This window comes from Convolutriloba macropyga, chromosome 7 (genome assembly GCF_964194025.1).
Source record: "Convolutriloba macropyga chromosome 7, txConMacr16.3, whole genome shotgun sequence".
Lineage (NCBI taxonomy): Eukaryota > Metazoa > Xenacoelomorpha > Acoela > Convolutidae > Convolutriloba > Convolutriloba macropyga.
The window spans coordinates 18,566,676-18,593,300 of NC_134474.1; the positions used below are offsets into that span (position 1 = coordinate 18,566,676).

General features: G+C 36.0%; 5 protein-coding genes across 6 annotated transcripts in view; 2 read left to right on the forward strand and 3 right to left on the reverse strand.

Annotated features, from left to right (window-relative positions):
- The window catches only part of LOC142342672 (failed axon connections homolog), a 548,023-nt gene that overhangs the window by 174,600 nt on the left and 346,798 nt on the right, over nucleotides 1-26,625 (reverse strand). The window lies entirely within an intron of this gene.
- LOC142342673 (failed axon connections homolog) overlaps nucleotides 1-26,625 on the reverse strand; it is a 546,280-nt gene that overhangs the window by 172,857 nt on the left and 346,798 nt on the right. The gene's annotated exons all lie outside the window — the stretch shown is intronic.
- The window catches only part of LOC142342670 (cleavage stimulation factor subunit 1-like), a 518,885-nt gene that overhangs the window by 169,855 nt on the left and 322,405 nt on the right, over nucleotides 1-26,625 (forward strand). The gene's annotated exons all lie outside the window — the stretch shown is intronic.
- The window catches only part of LOC142342671 (RNA-binding protein Musashi homolog 1-like), a 452,119-nt gene that overhangs the window by 169,855 nt on the left and 255,639 nt on the right, over nucleotides 1-26,625 (forward strand). The gene's annotated exons all lie outside the window — the stretch shown is intronic.
- The window catches only part of LOC142342661 (uncharacterized), a 147,040-nt gene that overhangs the window by 66,922 nt on the left and 53,493 nt on the right, over nucleotides 1-26,625 (reverse strand). The window contains exons 7-8 of the mRNA XM_075394121.1: nucleotides 20,938-21,101; nucleotides 19,336-20,178 (exon numbers count right to left, since the gene is read on the reverse strand). Coding sequence (XP_075250236.1) covers nucleotides 19,336-20,178; nucleotides 20,938-21,101 — 1,007 coding nt within the window. The remainder of the gene's footprint in view (nucleotides 1-19,335; nucleotides 20,179-20,937; nucleotides 21,102-26,625) is intronic.

Genomic DNA, 26,625 nt, shown 5'->3' on the forward strand with positions numbered 1-26,625 from the left:
TATCAATACCAATAAGCATTAGAGATGGTAACTAAGACTTATAGGAACGACGTTCAAATAGCGGGCATCTAAAATTGGGCTTTATGGGTTTATCCCGTTTCTACTTCTGACTTCAATTTTTTTATACTGACTCTGTTCATTTTGAATTGCTTTGCTGAGCAACTTATGTTCAAAATCACTTTTAGCAGAATGAGAGAAGAGAGAAACTAGCCTAGAGAAGTCAAAAAGATATCACGCAAAATGTTGAAAAAGCGGCACAATGAGGTAAAGCGAAGCTTTTTTTTATTCGACGAAGTAAAGAAACATAGCAGGACAAGTCCTGACGTACAATTCAAAGAATTTTCATTGACTAAACAGAAAACTAGACCTAGAACAGACTATGAATGGATTGGGAAAACCACTTAGAAAAAAATCCTATCCAAAAATTGAAAAATCTGTGAAAATCAAAGTGAAATTGCCGCATGTGAACAAAAAACCACTAGCGAGGAAGCGAATTTTTGTTCAAACACCGTTTTCTCACTCCACAGTAAATTTAGAGCGAAAAAATTGCATGCCGCAAAACCACTCGCTTTTTCGCTCCATTTCCTGTTTCGGCGTGACCAAAATCACTACTCCAATTTGACTTCAAAGATCATGACAATGTGTGAACAGATCTTAAAAAAAAACATAGCCGGAAGAATTCCGGAAACGACTCGAAGTGAAAATCCATTTGAACGCCATCCAACTACTCATAAAAAAACGTGCGTTCACTAATTTATGATTATCTTGAAAGTCATGAAACGAAAATTAAAAACAATAAAATCAAATCTGCTAAAATATGATGAAAAATCTGATCAAATTTTTTTATAAATTGAGATCCCGAAAAAACTAACTCTGCCAAAAATAACTTCATCAAAACAACTAGTACTTACAAAAACCACTTATCTGAATTTTGAAAAAAAACTTTTGGCTAAATTAATAAAAAAAGCTCTTAAAAACAACTTTCACTGAAAAACTGGAAAAAGTTACTAAATTTTTTAGTATTTCAATAAACATATAAATCCAAAGAAAAATTCCCTTCCGCCAAAAGCGTATACAGATGCTTGCAAAACAATAGGCAATTCATAATAGGTAAAGAAACTTAGCTAAAAATAGAAAAAACGAAAAAAATGCAAAAAAAATTAATAAATATAGTTCCAAATTTCGCCACTCTTTGTCATATTTCTCAACAAAAAAATAATTCTTGCCCACAAAACTGTAACCAATTGTTATCATAATATTGCTCAAGTAGAAGGGGTTTCTTCAATGCCCATTTTAGCCAGTAAAACAATCGTCAAAAAAACGCAAAAATTAACCCGAAAATCAGCAAAATACATAAAAAAACCTACGAATTATCAAAAAATTCATATGAATTTCCAGAAACCTTCAAACCACTACCAAAACCAGCCTAAAATTAAAACAAAATCATAACCAAACCTCTTAACGAAAATGAATGGAAAAAAACTGCTTTAAAATGCCGCACGTGAACAAAAAAATTTTACTCGCTTAGAGAAAATTTTTTCACACATCAATTTATCGCTCTCTCAAAAACAGCGGTAAGAACAAAAACCACTCTTTTCGCTCCGCTCTTCACTTTTGTTCACCACCAAAATCACTCCAAATTTTTTCACGCGTTTCATTTCCCGCTTCAAAAATCACTCCAATAAAATTGATTAAAAAAATGACTTCTCCAATACTCCTCTTCGAGTCGTAAAAAAGACAGCGCCCCAATACAATTCAAATTGTTTGAATTGTAAAAAATAGGAGCGCTATAATAGCCGGCTGAGAAGATGAGGGCGGCTATTAAAAAGAATGGACAGAAAAATTCATAAAAATAGCTAAGTTGCTTAGCTTTGGCCTCGTTGCCTTGAAAGTCAAAAAATGTCAGTCATAATACGAAAACTAGAACTTAATTGATTAGTAATTTCATTCCAGTGGCAATAAGAAAAACAAAATCTGGCCAATGCAAAGTTTGTCCAGACATCCTTTTCTGGTTTGACGCTAGCGGTTTCTAAAAAGTCACAACTGAAAATTACAATCTACCCTTTACTATTTCGTTCACCGTTCATTTTTTGAAGTTGCCAGCAGTGTTTGCAGTCGACGGCCTCTGAAAAAACATTATCAGAGAGCAGCCACAATCCTATTCACCCCCATCACCAATTAAAATGTCTAATAAAAAATCATTGTATACCTCTAGCCTGGCATTAGCAACTGCTGCCGAGACAAAGTCTGGCAAAATTTTTAACAGTAAACTGCCGAAACTTGAGTTTACCCACTAAAATTGTGAACGAGTAATTTAGCTCACTGAAATCAAAATATCAATGAAAAAGAAAACATAACCGACTAACGTCGGGCGAATTGCTCTCAAACGGCGAGCGGTTGGCTTCGTCAGTAGCTAGTCACAGGGGGGGGGGGGGGGTGCACCGGGGGCTGATGGGGGGGGGGGGGGGGGGGCAACAGCGCGGTGGGGGATGGAGGCAATAGTGGGGGTGGGGGGTCAACAGTGGGGGGGGAGGTGTCTCAACCTCTAAGAACCGCCCTTCACACCATAAGTATAAATATAAGTCTCCAAAACAGTGAGCTGAAACAGAGCTGAAAGGCTCTAAGAGCACTTAATGCCCGCTGGGCGCCTACCTGTTTATCCCGTTTTTGAGGACGAAAAGTCAAAAGCGTCAGACGAAAAATTGTTCAAGCGAAAAATCGCATAAAAAAAGACCGACAGGACTAATATAATTGCTACAAACTTCGTTTGAGAGCAATTAACAAAAAATAATTGACAAACTATATCAAAAATTATAACAAGTTTTAGAAAATGCAGACACAATTTTTGGTTTAGGGATGTAGGTAGGCATGGGAGAGCAAGGGTAGTTGGTGGTAGTATGGGGTGGTTAGTAGGGATGTCTGGGGATTTTCACTCCTCAATGGAGGATGCAATACATTGGCACTCAACACAATTATCTTTCCTGAACAGAACTTTTAAATAAGACTATATCCCATAATCTAAACCAGGAAGCAGCTTTTTACGTTTGGTCTTCGGCCTAGCTTGCTTGAAACTATCTACTGTACATAGTCAGTCAGATAAACAACCAATTTCAATCCAACTTAAATTGGGCTAAGCAACAATTGCAGTTACTATGACAAATTTAGTTATAGAAAGTATAATTTCAAGTGTCATCTTTGTTTTTTTTCACATCAAAACATCTGCAAGAATCCTCTCTACAACAAAAATGCTCTGAAATCCGCGATTACCATTTGCTGATTATTCAACTGTTTCACAGGAAAAGTTAAAAATAAACGGGAAGCTACAAAACGTTTTCAGAAGGTTGAATCAATTCATCCCTCAATCGATAGAACGCAAACGTTTACTTTGACAATTCCTTATTGAACTTACGTCGTTGTCATCCGTCATCGGCTGTGATTGAACTTACCTCGCGGCGATTAATCGAGGGCATTTATCACCAGACAAAAGAGAAAGCGGAAACTTATCATCAACATCAAAACTGTCCTTTTTATCATCAATGAACAAAAATTTGAAATTATTAGCTCTCAACTTGACAGACAAGTATGTTGGTCTTGTTGGTAATTACGAAAGCTAGAAACGAAAACAAAAAACGGCGCGTCCTTAGGATGAGCAGCAAAAATGAATCTTTTTCAAGTGCAAAATATAGGGGACAAAAAGATGTCCATCTGCGATTCATTACCGATTAGTTAAAAGCTACCGAGTGCGATTAATTAAAAGCTGCCGTCTAAATTAAGTATTTCCGAAGTGTGCCGTTCTGCAAATTTCCCTTTAATTGGAGTGTACCATATACAAATATATCAAATTTATCTTATCAGGAAATCAAATCTAGAACAGGAAGTTTAAATTGAACAAAAATTAGCCAAATTTATATTTGAACAGATCATAACTAGTTCAAATTATCAAAATTGTCACCGTTTCAAAGAATACATCAAAGTTGATTGACAATAAAACTGGCCACAGCTTCTTGTCGTCAAAACACCTTGAAAAACCTGCTCCTAATTTTAGCACACAACGACCTGGTGATTGATTAAATAATAACTTATTCTAACCATTTTAATAGCAATTTTGTCACAATACCAAGAGACTCATTAAAAAATGCTTAACAAATTTACTTAGACACGCCGGAACCGAAGACAAAGAACTTCATATTCAACTTCAGATCTCTCGTTTTAAACCAAAAGTACCTACACAAATACTGTTTTATTGTACGATCTCAACTCGAACTTAGCGGTGGAAAACTTCAAGTTTTATTGCATCAATACTTGATACACCAGGCTTCAAGCGCACAATTATTGTAGACATTTACGTGACCAACGCTAACTTTTAATTGATCAAAACAAACATTTCACCTTCAAAACAAAATACAAAGCACGGAGGCAACAATGCAACGATTCTAATTATAGAAAGATTTGAGATTCAGACCCTAATTGCTGTAAATCCTTTCTCGCTCCGTGCAAAAGCTTTGAAAGGATTTAATCGTTCCTTTAAAAATGAATGCGTAGACAGCAACTCTTTTAGGGTAAAATTTGCAATTGCACAACACTGACATGCGCTCATTCCCTAACTGATGGACGTAAGTCGTATAATACATTTTAGGTAACACAAATTTCTGCTGCATGGTTCAGGTGCACTATACAACCAAAATTTCCAGCGCCTTTCAAAATGCTGCCCTTCAGGAATGGTATTTAATTAGTTCAGATTTTATGCAGACAGCCCCAAGATTCTCGATGACAGGCGAAGCACTTAAAATTGTGACCCCTGATTCAAACTCTACCTCCAACATCAGGCAGTATAAACCCAAATCGGGCGTTGAAAATTTCATTTCCAATCCTGATTAGACGTCGAAATTAAATAAATCTCACTATCATAATGAAAATATCTACCCAAAAAAATAGAAAAAACCATCTCCTTTGAATAAAATAATACCAGATGATTAGGCAGCCTAAATTTTTTTGTTCTGATACTTTCTCTGATATTTCGTCGTTCAAAATATCTGTGAGCAAAACTGCAGAAAATTTAGAGCAAAAAACCAAGTCACTCAGAAAAATAGAAACGATGAAGCAAAACTTTTTGCTCAAAAAGACACACCACTACAATAATTTTTTCAAACTAAAAATATTGATATATTATAATATTTCAAACTTCTGGCTTCAGATCTTTTGGTTAATTCAATGCACGCGTGGTTAAAGTTTGTTCCAGATTTTCAACAATTTCCGAAAACTAAATAAACTGATCAATTGGATCCCAAAAGATGCAGTGTAAAATCAGACGTTGTGCGTTTGAAATCAATTTAACAAGTTGCGACGTCATTTAAGTGCAAAATAAGTGCAATGAGACCAGTTATATCAGATTACATCTTTTGCCAATCAGTCCGAGTGTTCTATTCTGAACTTTTCAGCTAAGGTTAGAAATTCTACTACAATACGTCCGTCACTAATAACATTTGCTCAAGTATGGACCCCTGTTTCTGCGCAACGATCAAATTGCTTCCTCAAAAAATTTCAACATCTGATTACTGCGTTTACTTTGAATAATTTGCACCAAAGAGAGGCAAAGAACTAAAACCTGCGAGAAAGTTCTGGGACCATGAAAATAGATGCAAACGCTGCAAAATATGAGCGTAACGAAACTCCAGAGGGCAGAAGAAGACACTGATGATTATTACTGCATTCGCTCACATCTAACAAATAAAGTCTTATATAGAAATGCTAATTAGAAAACATGAAAAGGATTCTACTAGAATACAACAAATTGACTCATGAACAACAGAATGCCATTGACAGACGTCTTAATTACTGCATCGAGGAAGGTCTCCAGTTCCACTATCACTTTTGGTTGGATTAATTTTTTGAATTAATTTCTGCTTCAAAATATCAACTATATAGTCATGGTTTTTATGACTTTGAAAACAATTGTTTTCAAAAATAAAAAAAAATCAATTTTTTTTAATTTCGTTTTTTTGTTATTTTTTTGTCTTTTTGTTACCTAGTCTCGTAAATTACAATTAAAATATGACTTAATGGCAAAATACGGCTTTACGGCTTCGACAGCGTTTTCTCGAAAGTTACATATGTGTTTTCGTTTATTGACTCTATTTGTTGTTCTTTTTGTAACAGCAAGGAAAATTGAATAACGGCACTTCTTAATGCACTCCTATAGAAACATATGTAATCATAAATCTTTGGGTGCTTTCAGTTAATATCGAACGGTTTGCATTATTTCGAAATAATTTTTTTTCTAAAAACATTAGCGAATTTTTAAACTTTGATCTTTTTGTTTTTTTGCCTAACTGTTACCGAGCCTTATTAGAGACTGGTTCAATATATTTTCCATTGAAGTACAAGTTATTTTGTTTAGATTTAGTTTTATCTGCCGCCATTTTGACTTTGTAATTAAGTTTTTTTTTTCTAAATGGACATAAAGTTTTGGATGTAATTCATGTTATTGTTTTTTAATTTTGCTGTTTGTCTCGACTCGCTTTCTTAATTATGCAGATTTCATCAATCTAATGAGGCATTTTTTTTTACTCCACTGAGTAAATTTGTGATATGCCAAACTTGTGAATGGGCGGGGTCAGAACGTTAGGTGCAATCGCACTATACTGAGCCTCCTTGTTATAAATACCGTCAGAGATTCAACAGGTCGATGTGCTTGCGGATAACAACAATGAAAATTGATTTACAAGGATTTATCGAGAATAATAAAACATAGCCCACAAACGTCGAACGAATAGCTCCAAAAGGACTATTAAGCGTCTGATTTTGTCAACACCAGCTGCTTTAACTGATGGAGCAGGAAAAGAGAAAAAAGGCACCAGGAGATGGGGATATCAAAAAGAGTTTATGCCGGGGTTATGAGTGGAATGATGGAAAGACCCCAGATTTCTAAACCCAAGACTACAATACTGTTTAGATGGCCGATATTGAATTGTACAAAATGAGAGATCAAAAAGATATAAAAACATACCCGGCAGATTGCCGGAAAATAGCCGCCGTTGATTCCAATAAGCATGATTGGGATTGAACGAATAGAATATATTGAAAAAAAAAAGATTTTTGTACAAAAATATTTTTTAAGTCCGATTTATTTTGATGGCATTTCGTAGTTGAACATACTTCTGTTTCTTAGAGAGAGGCTACAGGGGCTACTATCAACACCAATAAGCATTAGAGTTGGTAACTGAGACTTATAGGAACGACGTTCAAATAGCGGGCATCTAAAATTGGGCTTTATGGGTTTATCCCGTTTCTATTTCAGACTTCAATTTTTTATACCGACTCTGTTCATTTTGAATTGCTTTGCTTAGCAAATGATGTTCAAATTCACTTTTAGCAGAATGAGAGAAGAGAGAAACTAGCCTAGAGAAGTCAAAAAGATTTCACGCAAAATGTCGAAAAAGCGGCAAATGGTAAAGCGAAAAAAAGTTTGACGAAGTAAAAAAACATAGCAGGACAAGTCCTGACGTACAATTCAAAGAATTTTCATTGAAATAACAAACAACTAGACCTAGAACGGACAATGAGTGAATTGGGAATACCATTTCTAAAAAAAATCAGATGAAAAAAAAACAAAAAAAAAACAGAAAATCAATGTCAAAATGATGCTAGGGAGAACAAAAAACCACTAGTGAGATATGTAATTTTGATTCTAACAAAAAACTAGGTCCAAAATGAGCTGTGAATAGATTGGGAAAACTATTTAGAAAAAAATCCGATCCAAAAAATCGAAAAAACAGTAAAAATCAGAGTGAAATTGCCGCATGTGAACAAAAAACCACTAGCGAGAAACCGAATTTTTGTTCAAACACCGTTTTCTCACTCTACTTTAAAATTAGAGCGAAAAAAATTCACGCCGCAAAACCACTCGCTTTTTCGCTCCATTTCCTGTTTCGGCGTGACCAAAATCACCACTCCAATTTGACTTCAAAAATCATGAAAATGTGTGAACAGATCTTAAAAAAAAAAAGACAGCGCCCCAATACAATTCAAATTCTTTGAATTGTAAAAATACGAGCGCAATAATAGCCGGCTGAGAAGATGAGGGCGGCTATTAATTAATATTAACCAAAAGCAACTTCTGCGCGAACTTGAGATGTTTTATGTAATCCGTCTGATCTCACTTATATATGCCAGAAAAAAACAAACTATTATTTTTAAAGAGACGTGAACAAAAAAAATTGATGCACAATTTAGGACTGTGTCCTAAATGATTTTCTTCCCAAAAACCTGACACTTAGGGTAAAAGTTGCAAATGAATAAAACGAACAGTTCAATTTTGAGCTTTAAAAGCGGCAAATAAAACGTTCAAATATAAATTCCTAAGAACTCAACTAGGACAGGGATCACATCATGCAACAACTATAAAGCTTTTCAGCACATTATTAGGATGAAGAGGAAACGTTACAAAAGTAAAAAAAAAAACAGGTTTAAAATTTAAGATTAGGAACCACCCTTTACGCCACAATATGGCCTGAGGACAGTTTCCACGAATCGCATAGACTAGTAAGAAAACGTCAGGCGAACTGCTTTTAAGCGACCTGCGAGCAGTTAACTTAATGCAGCTTGAGAAAAGGGATGCTGGAGGCAGTGGGTTCATTTGGGGGTTACAGCAGTGAGCGGAGAGTGTGTCACAACCACCAAACCTGCGAGGGATGGGGTCAAAATTCCGTTTAAAAATGATTTTATCTCCCCTCAGCACATTCGATGAATTGTACACTAAGAGAGAGCAGAACTCAAGCGAGGCGTCAGAGCAACTTAATGCCCCCAAGTGTTCCTGCTTATCCCATCCCATTTTAAAAGCGTCCGAAAAACTAATGAAGTGGAAAATCCCATAAAAAACCAAGGACTAATATAATAGCTAAAAATTTCGTTTGAGAGCAATTACAAGTTTCTTCGAGAGAGCGAGAGAGAGGTTAATTTAACAGATGTGTATCATGAGCAACCAAAAAGTTAATCATAAAAATTAGCAAAGCACTCCTAAGTGTGTGAATTGAAAACATAGCTGGCAGATTGCCAGAAAATAGCCGCAAAAGCTTCGTAAATCTGCAGTCAAAGAGACAGACCAAACAATTTGTCTTTTCATTGAAGGCTGGTATGTTATATTTTGATTTCAAATCTGTACAGTTTTTTGCTGCCTCTATTAGCTGCTCTCAAATAATCTTCATTTAGAATGACACATGTCCATTTGACCTTATCTCTTTGAATTAAAGTAAATAAAAGTCAATTTCCAAGTGAGGAAGTCATTTTTGAGAGTGAGGTAAGACGAATGTGACCAAAAATTAATCACGCGAATGAATAAAAAGCTCGCTCCACTAGGAGCGGAAAATGACGCACGCAATTCAGGTGAAATTGCATGAACGAATGAATAAAAAGCAGATTTGAAGTTGTTGTGACAAAATATGGTCGTGACAAAAATCGCGACGACGAAAAAGACCAAGAGAAGGCCAATAATAGCCGCAGCTATCGCTGTGCGGCTATTAGAATAACGAAACGCAAGCCATGCTGTCAAGAAATTGCGTAGACACGTGAACAAAAGATGGTTTGAAGTGAACGTTACGTCGATGATTGCAACAAAAGTTGACGACGAAAAAGAGAATTGTACACTTGCAAGGACCAGTAGAGCCCCAGGAGGACTGCTCAGGGACATAATGATAACAAGGAAAAACCGATCAAACAACTGCATAAAATGTCACAAGATTATAATTACTACATCTTTTCTTTGAGAGCCCTTGAAAGTAAAATACAGAGCGAAGTCAATTGAAAAGTATATCAAGAGTAATCAAAAACCTATTCAAAAGAAGAAACAAAGAATTCCTAAGTGTTCAAAAAAAAATAAACCACCCAATGTCGGAGCAATTGCTTTCGCATGACAAGCGGAGCCATTTAATCCACTGGGGGCATCAGCGTAGATAATTTCATGAGAGCAAAAAAACTCCGAACAAGGAGGGGTTTGAACTCTCGACTTACGAAATTACAGACGGAAGCTTCAACCACCCGGCTGTCAGGGTCTTCTGAATTTTTCTGAATGTTATCTTACAACCACATTTGCTTCAACAGACTGCATTTCTGAATAAGAGCAACTTAGGTCACGAAAAATCAAGAAGCCAAGCTTGAAAAAATCACACGAGAAGGTAAATCAAAAGAATGTTCAAGAACAAAACGCTCAAGCACAAATTTTGCATTAGACACACGTTGACAATGATTGCTTCGAACTTCATTCGAGGACACTTAAAAATAACGTCACGCAACTGATGTCAACAGAAAAATGCATGAATGCATGTACAAAAAGCCGCTCCGAAGTGAGCATGAAGTCAATTATTGTGACAAAAGTTGACAGTGAAGAGATAAATTTAGGAGAAGGCCAATAGCTAACCTCATCAATAGCTAATGCAGCTATTAAAGATAGCATACTAACGTCAGACGCATTGCTCTCATACGAGTAGTGTGCCATGGTCTGCCTTTGCTTGCGGCAAAAGTGAGCGTAGAAATTGTGGCTTCATGGCATGAAATCCAGTCTATTCAGCGGTTTCCGTGACTATTAAGGCACTTAGAGATCTGCCCTCAATTTAGAGAATGCTCTCTTGGCACCCTAACAAAATTCAGCCTGGCCTAACCGTTTCTCCAAACAAAAAGTTGCCTCAATTTGATTTAGACAAAAACAGTCAGATAAAACAGTTGACTAAACAAATACAGAGTTGTTATAAATTTTCATGAAGGACTATACTGAGAACACTAAATTTTTATTGCGACAGATCGAATTCAACAAAAGAACATTACCGGCTTACCTGGGACACATTGCTGCCAAAGCACAGAAGTCAGTGGGGGCCAAATGGTAACTGTTCAAAATGTTTTTTTTTTAAAAAAAACGGGAATAAAAAATACTGGACCGTGTTAGTAGCCTCTGTGTATAATTTCCGCACATTTTATAATTTTTGAATAGAAATTAATATTAACCAAAAATATTTTCTGCGCGAACTTGAGATGTTTTATGTAATCCGTCTGATCTCACTTATATATGCCAGAAAAAAAACAAACTTACTTTTCACAAAACACTAAAATACTAACAGAAAAAATGAATATGCAATATATAAAGAGACGTGAACAAAAGGAATTGATGCACAATTTAGGACTGTGTCCTAAATGAATTTCTTCCCAAAAACCTGACACTTAGGGTAAAAGTTGCAAATAAATAAACCGAATAGTTCATTTTTGAGGTTTCAAAGCGGCAAATAAAACGTTCAAATATAAATTCCGAACAACTCAACTAGGACAGGGATCACATCATGCAACATCTATAAAGCTTTTGCAGCTCATTATTAGAATGAAGAGAAAGTTACAAAAGTCAAAAAACAGGTTTAAAATTTAAGATTAAGCACCACCCTTCACGCCACAATATGCGCTCAGGACAATTTCCATGAATCACATAGACTAGTAAGAAAACGTCAGGCGAACTGCTTTTAAGCGACCTGCGAGCAGTTAACTTAATGCAGCTTGAGAAAAGGGAAGCTGGAGGAAGTGGGTTCATTTGGGGGTTAAAGAAGTGAGCGGAGAGTCTCACAACCACCAAAACTGCGAGGGATGGGGTCCAAATTCCGCCTAAAAATGATTTTATCTCCCCTCAGCATAATCGATGAATTGTACACTAAGAGAGAGCAGAACTGAATCAAGGCGGCGCAGCAGCTTAAGGCCCCCAAGTCTTGCTGCTTATCCCATCCAATTTTAAAAGCGTCCGAAAAACTAATGAGGTGAAAAATCCCATAAAAAATCAAGGACTAAAATAATAGCTAAAAATTTTGTTTGAGAGCAATTACAAGTGTCTTTGAGAGTCCGAGAGAGAGAGAGGTCATTTTAATAGATGTGTATCATGAGCAACCAAAAAATTAAACAAAAGAAATAACAAAGCACTCCTAAGTGTGTGAATTGAAAACATAGCTGCCATATTGCCAGAAAATAGCCGCAATAGCTTCGTAGATCTGCGGTCAAAAAGACAGATCAAAAAATTCGTCTTTTCATTGAAGGCTGATATGTTATATTTTGATAAAAAGATCTGTATAAGTTTTTGCTGCCTCTATTAGCTGCTCTCAAATAACCGTCATTTAGAGTGACACATGTCCATTTGACCTTAACTCTTTGAATTAAAGTAAATAAAAGTCAATTTCAAAGTGACGAAGTCATTTTTGAGAGTGAGGTAAGACAAATGTGACCAAAAAATTATTCATGGGGAATGAAAAAAACCTCGCATCACTAAAAGCGAAAAATACGTCAAGCAAGCAATTCATTTGAAATTGCATGAACTAATGAACAAAAAGCAGATTTTAAGTGGTTGTGACGTCATATGGTCGTAACAAAAATCGCGACGACAAAAGAAACTAAGAGAAGGCAAATAATAGCCCCAGTTATCGCTGTGCGGCTATTAAAATAACGAAACGCACGCCATGCTGTCAAAAAATTGCGTGGACACGTGAACAAAAGATGGTTTGAACTGAACGTTACGTCGATGATTGCAACAAAAGTTGACGACCATATAGAGATAAATCCCTGAAAAAACAAACAATAGAATTGTACACTTGCAAGGACCAGTAGAGCCCCATGATGACTGCGCAGGGACAATGATAACAATGTTTTACCTGTTGTTTTTAAAAGCGTCAGACGAAAACCCGATCAAACAATTGCATAAAATGCCACAAGACTATGATTACTATATCTTTGAGAGCCTTTAAAAGTAAAATACAGAGCGAAGTAAATTGAATAGAAGTAAATCAAGAGTAATCAAAAAACTATTCAAAAGAAAGGAACAAAGAATTCCTAAGTGTTCAAAAAGCATAAACCGACCAACGTCGGAGCAATTGCTTTCGCATGACAAGCGGAGCCATTTAATCCACTGGGAGCATTAGCGTAGATAATTTCGTGAGTGCAAAAAACTCAAAACTCCTAACAAGGAGGGGTTTGAACTCTCGACTTACGAAAATACAGACGGAAGCTTCAACCACCCGGCTGTCAGGGTCTACTGAATTTTTCTGAATGTTATCTTACAACCACATTTGCTTCAACAACAGACTGCATTTCTGAATAAGAGCAACTTAGGTCACGAAAAATCAAGAAGCCAAGCTTGAAAAAATCACACGAGAAGGTAAATCAAAAGAATGTTCAAGAAAAAAACGCTCAAGCACAAATTTTGCATTAGACACACGTTGACAATGATTGCTTCGAACTTCATTCGAGGACACTTAAAAATAACGTCACGCAACTGATGTCAACAGAAAAATGCATGAATGCATGTACAAAAAGCCGCTCCGAAGTGAGCATGAAGTCAATTATTGTGACAAAAGTTGACAGTGAAGAGATAAATTTAGGAGAAGGCCAATAATAGCTAACCTCATCAATAGCTAATGCAGCTATTAAAGATAGCATACTAACGTCAGACGCATTGCTCTCATACGAGTAGTGTGCTATGGTCTGCCTTTGCTTGCTGCAAAAATGGGCGTAGAAATTTTGGCTTCATGGCATGAAATCCAGTCTATTCAGCGGTTTCCGTGACTATTAAGGCACTTAGAGATCTGCCCTCAATTTAGAGAATGCTCTCTTGGCACCCTAACAAAATTCAGCCTGGCCTAACCGTTTCTCCAAACAAAAAGTTGCCTCAATTTGATTTAGACAAAAACAGTCAGATAAAACAGTTGACTAAACAAATACAGAGTTGTTATAAATTTTCATGAAGGACTATACTGAGAACACTAAATTTTTATTGCGACAGATCGAATTCAACAAAAGAACATTACCGGCTTACCTGGGACACATTGCTGCCAAAGCACAGAAGTCAGTGGGGGCCAAATGGTAACTGTTCAAAATGTTTTTTTTTTAAAAAAAACGGGAATAAAAAATACTGGACCGTGTTAGTAGCCTCTGTGTATAATTTCCGCACATTTTATAATTTTTGAATAGAAATTAATATTAACCAAAAATATTTTCTGCGCGAACTTGAGATGTTTTATGTAATCCGTCTGATCTCACTTATATATGCCAGAAAAAAAACAAACTTACTTTTCACAAAACACTAAAATACTAACAGAAAAAATGAATATGCAATATATAAAGAGACGTGAACAAAAGGAATTGATGCACAATTTAGGACTGTGTCCTAAATGAATTTCTTCCCAAAAACCTGACACTTAGGGTAAAAGTTGCAAATAAATAAACCGAATAGTTCATTTTTGAGGTTTCAAAGCGGCAAATAAAACGTTCAAATATAAATTCCGAACAACTCAACTAGGACAGGGATCACATCATGCAACATCTATAAAGCTTTTGCAGCTCATTATTAGAATGAAGAGAAAGTTACAAAAGTCAAAAAACAGGTTTAAAATTTAAGATTAAGCACCACCCTTCACGCCACAATATGCGCTCAGGACAATTTCCATGAATCACATAGACTAGTAAGAAAACGTCAGGCGAACTGCTTTTAAGCGACCTGCGAGCAGTTAACTTAATGCAGCTTGAGAAAAGGGATGCTGGAGGAAGTGGGTTCATTTGGGGGTTAAAGCAGTGAGCGGAGAGTCTCACAACCACCAAAACTGCGAGGGATGGGGTCCAAATTCGGCTAAAATAATAGCTAAAATTTTTGTTTGAGAGCAATTACAAGTGTCTTTGAGAGTCCGAGAGAGAGGTCATTTTAATAGATGTGTATCATGAGCAACCAAAAAATTAAACAAAAGAAATAACAAAGCACTCCTAAGTGTGTGAATTGAAAACATAGCTGGCATATTGCCAGAAAATAGCCGCAATAGCTTCGTAGATCTGCGGTCAAAAAGACAGATCAAAAAATTCGTCTTTTCATTGAAGGCTGATATGTTATATTTTAATTAAAGATCTGTATAAGTTTTTGCTGCCTCTATTAGCTGCTCTCAAATAACCGTCATTTAGAGTGACACATGTCCATTTGACCTTATCTTTTTGAATTAAAGTAAATAAAAGTCAATTTCAAAGTGACGAAGTCATTTTTGAGAGTGAGGTAAGACAAATGTGACCAAAAAATTATTCAAGGGAATGAAAAAAAACCTCGCATCACTAAAAGCGAAAAAGACGTCAAGCAAGCAATTCATTTGAAATTGCATGAACTAATGAACAAAAAGCAGATTTTAAGTGGTTGTGACGTCATATGGTCGTAACAAAAATCGCGACGACAAAAGAAACTAAAGAGAAGGCAAATAATAGCCCCAGTTATCGCTGTGCGGCTATTAAAACAACGAAACGCACGCCATGCTGTCAAAAAATTGCGTGGACACGTGAACAAAAGATGGTTTGAACTGAACGTTACGTCGATGATTGCAACAAAAGTTGACGACCATATAGAGATAAATCCCTGAAAAAACAAACAATAGAATTGTACACTTGCAAGGATCAGTAGAGCCCCATGATGACTGCGCAGGGACAATGATAACAAGGTTTTACCTGTTGTTTTTAAAAGCGTCAGACGAAAACCCGATCAAACAATTGCATAAAATGCCACAAGACTATGATTACTATATCTTTGAGAGCCTTTAAAAGTAAAATACAGAGCGAAGTCAATTGAATAGAAGTATATCAAGAGTAATCAAAAACCTATTCAAAAGAAAGGAACAAAGAATTCCTAAGTGTTCAAAAAGCATAAACCGACCAACGTCGGAGCAATTGCTTTCGCATGACAAGCGGAGCCATTTAATCAACTGGGGGCATTAGCGTAGATAATTTCGTGAGTGCAAAAAACTCAAAACTCCGAACAAGGAGGGGTTTGAACTCTCGACTTACAAAAATACAGACGGAAGCTTCAACCACCCGGCTGTCAGGGTCTACTGAATTTTTCTGAATGTTATCTTACAACCACATTTGCTTCAACAGACTGCATTTCTGAATAAGAGCAACTTAGGTCACGAAAAATCAAGAAGCCAAGCTTGAAAAAATCACACGAGAAGGTAAATCAAAAGAATGTTCAAGAACAAAACGCTCAAGCACAAATTTTGCATTAGACACACGTTGACAATGATTGCTTCGAACTTCATTCGAGGACACTTAAGAATAACGTCACGCAACTGATGTCAACAGAAAAATGCATGAATGCATGTACAAAAGCTAACCTCGTCAATAGCTAATGCAGCTATTAAAGATAGCATACTAACGTCAGACGCATTGCTCTCATACGAGTAGTGTGCCATGGTCTGCCTTTGCTTGCTGCAAAAGTGAGCGTAGAAATTGTGGCTTCATGACATGAAATCCAGTCTATTCAGCGGTTTCCTTGACTACTATAGTACTTGGAGATCTGCCCTGAATTTAGAGAATACTCTCTTGGCACCCTAATAAAATTCAGCCTGGCCTAACCGTTTCTCCAAACAAAAAGTTGCCTCAATTTGATTTATACAAAAAACAGTCAGATAAAACTGTTGACTAAGCAAATACAGAGTTGTTATAAAATTTCATGAAAGACTATAATGGGAACACTCAGTTTTAATGACAAATAAAACTGGTTGCGCAGATCACAGCAATTTCCACGACCATAGTTCGTGTATTAAATAGGGCTGGAAAAAAAGGGTTGTACGAAAAACGGAAAAAGAACCATAGGGCTAAAAAAAATTTGCTGCAAAATTCGTTTGAGAGCAATTATGAAAAATATAACCTGTAAGAAAACTTCTACAGCCCAAAAACAATATATTAAATAGCTATAAATTATTAAATATTAAATATATTAAATAGCTATAATTTGACAACCAATTGAACAGGTGAAGATCTGTACAGTCCCGAAACTCCCAACAGTGTATGCTAGAAAAATTTAACAAAAGTTAACGACCATATAAATCTCAGAGAAGACCGATAACAGAAGTGTACAGTTGCGGGGACCAGTAGAGCTCTAGGAGGGTTGCTCAGGGACTAAATGCCAACAAGGCTTTACTTGTTGTTTTTAAAAGCGTCAGACGAAAAACCGATTAAAAATATAGCATAAAATGCCAAAGGACTAATATAATTACTACATCCTTTAATTGAGAGCCATTGAAAGTGTCATCACTTAAGTGGAGCAGGAAGTATAATTGTTCTCTCTCAACTTAAAGAACGAAAACACTTTCATGTGCAGTATTTCCTGATTTACGAACCATCGATAGATTGAAAAATCAAAGAACACCATCAAACCTCCTCTTCATAACGTTAATATAGTGGGAACAGTATAATAGACAGCTTAGCCACTGAGGTGATTATTGAAATTTAGATTGACAATGACCTCAACAGCTAATCGCTTAATAATTCTAGTCAAAACGAAGAAAAAATGATAACATAACCGACTATCGTCGGGTGAATTGCTCGCAAACGACCACCGGGCGTTTGGCTTCGGTAGTAGCAGAAGGGGCTTTGGGACGCTAGCGTTAGGGGTAGGGTGGAATTGGTCAAGAGCGTCCAGTGTTGGGGGGGGGACTCTAACTTTTAAGATTAAGAACCGCCTTTCACACAATGAAAAGAACATAACCGACTAACGTCGGGCGAATTGCTCTCAAACGACCGGCGGGCGGTTGTCAGCACCTAGCCACTGTTTAGTGAGGTTAGCTTTCGCTTGATTGAAGAGGCGTGAGGCTAGGGTAATAGACGATATTATCACGCCACATAACAGCCGCTGAAGTCAACAAAAGAGTTAAGGAGAGAGAGAGAGAGAGAGAGAGAGAGTGCGAGGTAAAACGTGAGCGAGAAAGAGAAGGAAAGAAACGCCAACCAACACACACAGAGAGAGAGAGCTAGAAATTTTTTCCATGAGATTCTAGCCTTGTTAGTAACTAAATCATATAAAAAACTGAAAGTGCAAAATTCAGAAGAAAACTTTCCACATTTCGCAGTGACGAAAATGTTCAAAGAACATTTTTTGCCTCTGCATTTTTGTCACGTAACCCATCCGCAAGACTTAAAGCTTAGTTGGCCAGTATTAATCGTTAAACTCAAAAAGGACTCAAAAACTGCAAATAAAATTACAAAAAAAAATTGAAAAAATCATAAGTTTTATTAAAAAATCGATAAAAATTGTGATATTAAAAAGTTCAAAACTATTCTATCGCAATAAAATTTGTTCAGTAACCTATTATCAAAGCCTATACGAGGTTTCTTGGGGCTGGAAGAACTTAGATAATGACAAATTTTGAAAAATTTGAAAAAAAATTCAAGTTTTATCCAACAATTGCTAAAAATAGTGATGTTCAAATGTTGAAAAACATTCTATTACCATTAGAAACTATGCAGCAACGTATTATCAAACCCTTCAGGAGGTTGTCTGAACCCTGAGGCTGAAAAATCTTGAATAATGAAAATATATGTCAAAAAATTTTAAAAATATAGCAATTTTTGTCAAACAAATGCTAAAATTCGTGATGTTTAAATCTTGAAAATGATTCCATTACCTCTAGAAACTACATAGTAACCTATTATTAAACCCTCGAGGAAGTTTCTTGGCTCTTGAGGCTGGATAAACCTAAAAAACGACAAAAACTTTCAAAAACATTGAAAAAATTTGCAAAATTTATCAAAAAAATGCAAAAAATTCGCAGTGTTGAAATGTTGAAACCATTCTATTACCACTAGAAACTATTCAATAACCTATTATCAAATCCTAGAGGGGATTCCTTGACACCTAGGGCCTCTAGGGCTGAAAAAACTTAAAAAACTGACAAAAATTTTCAAAAATCTTGAAAAAAAAATTGTGAAAATTAGTATAAATTTGCGTTTTTAGCTAGCGGTTGTTCGTCAGTAGCTAGCCACGGGTGGGGGGAGGGTGCACGGGGGTGCCGATGGGGGTGGCGAGCGTCGGGTGGGGGGGGTGGGGGGGGCAACAGGGCGGTGGGGGGGGCAATAGTGGGGGGGGGGGGGGTCAGTAGTGGGGGGGGGGGGGGGGGGTGGGGGTCTTCAACCTCTAAGAACCGCTGTTCACACCATAAGTATAAGACTCCAAAACTGTTTGAGCTGAAACAGAGCTAAAAGGCTCTAAGAGCACTTAATGCCCGCTGGGCGCTACCTGTTTATCCCGTTTTTGAGGACGAAAAGTCAAAAGCGTCAGACGAAAAATTGGTCAAGCGAAAAATCGCATAAAAAAAAAGACCGACAGGACTAATATAATTGCTACAAACTTCGTTTGAGAGCAATTAATAACTGCTCAGCCACTTAATGCCCTCCGGGCTTTACCTGTTTATCAGGTTTTTGAGGACAAATATAACTGCTGCAAAGTTTTTTTTGAATTAAAAAAACGACTGAAAGACAATATATCCTCTTTCTCAGTAATAGAAATCACTGGATACTCGCCTCACTCAACCAATGCTCGTTCTTCCCGCAGTTTCTTCTGGTCAGAACCAGCGAGGCAGACTTCACAAACCCCATCCGTCTGTACCCGGGTGTAGCCTTGGGTGAAAACGTTAAAGCCTCCATCTGCTTCGAATTCTGGGAACTTTTCCCAGATCCCAGCTGCGATTCAACTGACGAAGTTGACGACGGTTTCGATTTCTTGACGAAAGGCGATGTCAAAAACGAGGGAGCTTTACGTTTCTCAGCATTGTGCAGTTTTGCCATCTTTTTGTTGTACTTCGTTTTGGCAGATTGCGGGTTCGATTTATCATAACTTTGCAGACAAGAATAAACCCAGATCTCCAGTACAAGCTCAAAGCTTGGGTCCACATTTCTGAATGTCACCATGTTAGCAAAAGTGACCGTTTTCTGATCGGGCAGCGCTGGTACCAACTGTGTCGCGATGACTTGGGTTTTGTAACGAATCAGACAGACGTAATACAGACTATGTCTGGTCAAAGCAATGTTGAACATTTCATCAGGTTTTAAAGACAGGGTTATATTAGACAGAGTAATATTTCCAAAACAAGGCAGAGGTTTGTCCATACTCTCCGTTGACCCCAAATCCATTTGTTCACAGTTTTTACTGATTTTTTCCTGTTTGTGTTTGAACAATGAACTATTTTTCAACATGGCCAGTTCATGTTTAAGAGCACTTTGTCTGGCTTGTGACAGAAGTAAAACTCGTTCAGCTTCGATCTGCTCGTCAGAATTTCGGCAACTGTTTCGGGTTTCAGCAATGTTCAAGGCACGACTAACTTGTTGTATTATGAGCTGCTGCACTTCAATTTCATCCATCAGAACCTAAATCGAAAACAATGTGAGTACATGTACAAAAAGTATCGTAGACTGTGTCACCGTTCAATGATTTAACAGAAGAGCAGAGCGATATTGATCTCTGAGTATTTGATTATGAAACGAAAAATATTTGTTTTAGATCAATTCGATTAATGACCACGTAGAATCCTTTTACTGCGTTAACGAGCTGGTAACAAAATATTATCAGGACAAAACTGATTTCAGCTGTGTATTCCAACTTTTTCCAGAACCTTCAATTATTTCAGAATGTTCAATAAATTTCTTCAGTGCAAGTTAAAAAGCTCAAACAACGACCGCAACATTACTTCTTTGAAGATAGATAGACGAAAACAAATCACCAGAGAAGATACTCTCTTATGAACAGACTGTTGCAAGATGTCTTACCAATATACTACAATTCTGAAACAATAAGTAATACTGTTCCTCATTCCTCAGGCAAACCAATTCTTTTTGGAGAGTACATCGTTACGGGTGACTAACTAGCTCCCGAATCTGTTCTACTGCACACCAGCACCCACCACCGTTTATGATCTGCCCCAAGTAGCAAATAACGTGTTCTTATATAGCTTGCAGGTGTGCGCGAAAGTAACATATTGGGGGTGCAAAAGTTATGGGCCCGAAAATATCTAATAGACCAGGATTTACCAAAAATCATTGCTGGGAAGTCAACAAAACACACTCTGTTTCGAAGTTGATCAACAACCGAGTTCAATGAGTTAATATAATTACATCAAATAAAATTACCGAAGCTGTGGCGGCCGCTTGTTCCGATCCCGAAACAGAGGACACCATTGTACAGTCAACATCTGAGACGTCATAGTTGCTGCCACGGGGATGATATTCATCCCCTTCCCCTGCACTAGACACTGTAGAGTCGCCACTGTTAGCACATGTAGAACTCATGGAACCTACAAAAATTCAAAGTCATAATCAAGCTTGTGATTAATAAAAAGGACCCGATTGATACTCCATCTCGGCCATCTATTAGAACGCTGAATAATTCACCAGAAGAAGGTTCAAGACCTCTAAGCTTCAAGTTAGGCACTAGAAAAAAGTTATATAATACCACAATTGGGTTGTCATCCAACAATTAGTAGTTACACCGCTTTAACTGATCAATTATTACTATCAACTTGTGGTGAGATTTTTTTCCTGTATAATTTCAGCTGTGACTTATTTTGTTACCTGGTTCAAAATGAACCCTATCATCGTAACGGGGACATCTTATCGGGTACATTTTGGTTCAAAATTTGGCTTCCTTTTGAGTGAATTGAGAAATTAGGAAGAGTCTAAAAGTATAATACTACCAATCTAGAGCAGCATAAAATAACCGGATATGTTTCCTTTGCACGTGAACAAAATTTTTATTTTCATCAAACATGCGTGAACAAAATACAACAAGTGCATTTCTAGATTGATAATGGTCTATGCAGACCAATAGGAGGAAATAGTTCTCATTAACATTTCGATTCTTCCTAAAGTCATCCGTCAAATCTCAGGCCACGATTACAATACAGACAGACAATTTCTAGTTCAATCACTGCAATGTCAGGAATTCATTACCGTATTTCCTTTATATGCTTAATAAACAAAACTACCAGTTATAAACAAGCCTGAAAGCATCAACAATCGGTATAGATATTCAAAGGAAACCTAATCATTCTGATAAACATATTATCTTGTCTGGAGCCCAAACCAGTTCACACAAAAATCGGTCAGATCGAAACCAAATTTAGAAATTGTCAGACTTAACGTTTTAAAATTAATTTCCATAAACATAACGTGTTTACATGGTTTAAACGCCATTGAGGAGTTTGAACGTTGGGAGTAATCAAAACCCATTTCCATGAAAAAGCATAGATGAACCCAGAACAACCTAAGTGAAGGGTTCATCCGATGTACCAACTACTGAATTTTCAAACACTTTTTCCCCAAAAATGCACAAGAATTAAGATGAGATAACTGCCAGGCTCAGAGCCTCGCTCGCGCCCTATATATTGAACTCTTAAATGAATAAATCATAAAAACAGAACTAAATTCCTTGCTATTTTTACCCCAAAAACAACGATGAAAAATTATTGAACAGTGAGCTTACAAATTTACAATTGGTAGACATTAAAAACACTTATTTCACTAGAGAAAACAAGGAGGCGGCTCGGTAATGTGTGATCTCAATAAGGTTCCGACCCCGCTTATTTTGGCATAATTGTCTACCAAATGAGGAACAGATAGAAAAACACAAAAAATTCAAGTATTTTTCAAAAAAAACTGGTGTATGAAGGAAAAGATAGCCTCCCAAGCAAATAACTCAGTGGAGTAAAAAATGATGCATTAGAACTAAATTGATGAGATATGGCGATTTTAAGAAAGCGAGCTAAGACGAACGGCAAAATCAAACAACAACAAACATTAATTACATCAAAAAATTTATTTCCGTTTTAAAAAACAAAACTTAATAACAAAGTCAAAATAGCGTCAGATAAAACTGAAAATAAACAAAATAACTTGTAGTTCACCAGAAAAAAATGGTTATTCACCAGTTCATAATAAAGCTTGGTAACAATAAGACAAAAAAGAACAAACTTTATAGTTAGAAAATTCGCAGAATTTTTTTAAAAAACAATTAATTTCAAAGTAATGAAAACCATTAGGAATCAACTAAAATATCCCATAGGTTTACAATTACCAATGTTTCTATAGAACGGAATTAAGAACTCTTTGTATTCAATTTTTGATGCAGTTACAAAAAGAACAACAAATGACAACAAACTAATAATCAATTAAAACTTGACAGAAAAGGCTTTGGCCCCCAAAATATGTACGATTGCACCTTCTTCGAACACCGAAACTGTATTATCTGGCGGCTCATTAAAGAAAATAAGCAACAATTAGACAAAAAAGAAAAAAAATGCAAAATTGTGTAATACTTGTTTTCATTCGAAAAAAAATTATTTCGATAGACACGAAAGCCATTAAATACAAAATGAAAAAGTTGAATAGGTTCGTTTATTCTTCCAAAGGAAGACCTCAAGACCTGCAATTAACCAGAACATGTCTTACGTCTACAAAAAGAACGTCAAAAAAGACAAAAAAATCAAAAATTAATTTACTTTTTTTTGTGAAAAACGCGTGTCGAAGCCAGTAAATTCATAACAACTTCTTTAAAAACATTATATTTTCTGACACCAATCCCCTTTGACAACTTCCACCGACAAAAATAATGTCATCTTTAACATTTAATTAACGAGGCAGGTAACAAACAGACAATAAAAGGAACAAAATTGCGCAGTTGAAAGGTTTTTTTCATTTTGGAAAACAATTGTTTTCAAAGTAATGAAAGCCATTATCTATCTTCCAATATCAGAAGGTCGGCTCGTCTACTCTTCCAGGAAAAGCCAATCAAACCGGATCATTTTACAGGAAATTAAAAACGACTAAAAAGACAAAGTAAAAACGACAGTTAAAGACAAAATTAAAAAATTGAATTAAATTCTTTGAGAAGGTATTGTCGAAGCGGTAAACAACCACAATCTATATCTTTAAGGATTTAAATAATATCAATTACGCGTTATTTTGAACAAGAAAAATTTGATATATGAACTGCCAATAACGTGATAATTTGACAAATCTAGTAGTATCAAAGCCCGAACACCATAACTTAAGGCGTAAAACCACAATAGAGACTAAATTTGAATTCAGCAGAAAGAAGGAGCACTCTTCGATTGCTGACACTTAGCTACAAGTTGACCAAAGTAAGAGAAAAATGGAGGCAAAGTTCAATAAGCCATTTTCTATTTAAAAATCAAATATTTCAAAAGTCAAAACGACCATAAGCTTTCAAGCAATCAACTAGGTAAGTTAATTTCAAGCTAATTATGAAGCCAATAGGACCTATCACTAGTGAGCAATGATTTGAAATGTTCTGAGTTTTAATTAATATAAAAAAGATCGAATTTTGTTTATAAAAAACAGACTGATGACAATCCGAATTATTTTTGGATTGTAACGGTCCAAGATTGGTACAGAACAAGTCCTGCTAGTGTTGATTGTCCATTAGGAATATTTAATTTTTCGAATGTCATTGATATAGATATTTTGTTAGTTAAAGAATCAAAAGTAAATGCTGCGTTTTTGATAATCAACGAATAATGTTAGCAAAAAACGGCAAAGTTTTATTTACAGAGCACTCTCAACGGAAGTTGAACTGGAATTAGCCCTCTTGTCAGTCTACAAAGCTTGTGTCAGTGGTGTTTGGGTGTGCACTTCCTGCCAATTTAATCAGAGTGCACTGAAGAAACTTATTGCGTGCTGTTTTTGATGAAAAAGTCTGAATTTTGTGAAATTTTTAACCGGAATTTGTGACAAAAAAATCAATGAAAACAGCCGACAAAGTATTTTGTCTTTAAACGTAAAATCAACAACATTTTCATGAAAAGTATTATCAAATTTTATAAAATTGGCGAAATTTTAGTAAAAAAATTCCGAAAAAATGTGAATGAAATCAACGGAATTCACTCATTTTCTCCAGTTTTAACCTCGATATCTCCCTATCAAAACCGAAAATCAAAAAATCTTTTTAATTCCATATTCTACGCTGAACAAGCTTTCTAATGATACCAGTCTCAACTCTCTACGATGAATATATCGATCGGCCAAAATTGACTGAACAAAGAAAAACCCAGTTGAGTATATAGTTCCTCCCCCCCCCCTCAAGAGGGGCCGGAACAAAAATTAGTGCAAACTGCTTTCTAAAACTTAAGTTTTGTATTTTAACCTCGGAAACAGTATAAAAAAACTACCTATGAAAAACAAGAACAACAGATATCTAATTTACGCAAACAACCAAATGATTATCAAATAAAACAACAACATTGTAAAAAAATTGAAATGTATGCTTTTGCAGCTTTGTCAAAACTTTGGTTAGCTAAGACAGCATTGATCGGTGATTTAATGTAATATTTAGAAAAGATGTCTAATATTGGGCGCAAAAATTTCCTAACAATTTTAATTTTTCCTTATCTATACCAAAATATTTTCGCTCTAATAGTGTACTTTTGAAAAATGCAATTGATGAGAAAAATCGATAGGTTTGAGTTTTTGGTCATCATTAAGATTTATCCTGATGGCGTGGTGAGAAATTCAGTCGTTGAGACAATCCAGAGAAAAAGCTCAACAAATTTATTCCTCCAATCAGTTGTTTTTTTTTTCCGTAGCTGACCGAAGTACAAACCAAAACAAACCTTATGAAAAGCCCACCTCGTGGGTTTTAAATGAAATAGATTACTGATTTGTGATTCATTAAACTGTTGATCTGTTGAATTGATCACCATAATTATTATACCCAAGTTAATTGTCAATTTAATATAACAAACAAATACCACCGAAAAATTAAACATACCCGGCAGATTGCCGGAAAATAGCCGCCCTTGATTCCAATAAGCATGATTGGGATTGAAAGAATAGAAGATATTGAAAAAAAAAAGATTTTTGTACAAAAACATTTTTTAAGTCCGATTTATTTTGATGGCATTTCGTAGTTGAACATAACGTACTTCTGTTTCTTAGAGAGACGCTACAGGGGCTACTATCAATACCAATAAGCATTAGAGATGGTAACTAAGACTTATAGCGGGCATCTAAAATTGGGCTTTATGGGTTTATACCGTTTCTACTTCTGACTTCAATTTTTTATACTGACTCTGTTCATTTTGAATTGCTTTGCTGAGCAACTGATGTTCAAAATCACTTTTAGCAAAATGAGAGAAGAGAGAAACTAGCCTAGAGAAGTCAAAAATATATCACGCAAAACGTTGAAAAAGCGGCAAAATGAGGTAAAGCGAAACATTTTTTTATTCGACGAAGTATAAACATAGCAGGACAAGTCCTGACGTACAATTCAAAGAATTTTCATTGACTAAACAGAAAAACTAGACCTAGAATGGACTATGAGTGAATTGAGAAAAACATTCTAAATCAGCTCAAAAAATTAAAAAAAAACAAAAAAACAATGTCAAAATGCCGCATGTGAACAAAAGAACCACTAGCGAGAAGTGAAAATTTAATTCAAACAAAAAAAAACTAGGCCTAGAATGAGCTGTGAATGGATTGGGAAAACCATTTAGAAAAAATCCGATCCAAAAAATTGAAAAAACAGTAAAAATCAGAGTGAAATTGCCGCATGTGAACAAAAAACCACTACCGAGAAACCGAATTTTTGCTCAAACACCATTTTCGCACTCTACTTTAAAATTAGAGCGAAAAAAATTCACGCCGCAAAACCACTCGCTTTTTCGCTCCATTTCCTGTTTCGGCGTGACCAAAATCACTACTCCAATTTGACTTCAAAAATCATGAAAATGTGTGAACAGATCTTAAAAAAAAGACAGCGCCCCAATACAATTCAAATTCTTTGAATTGTAAAAAAAATAGGAG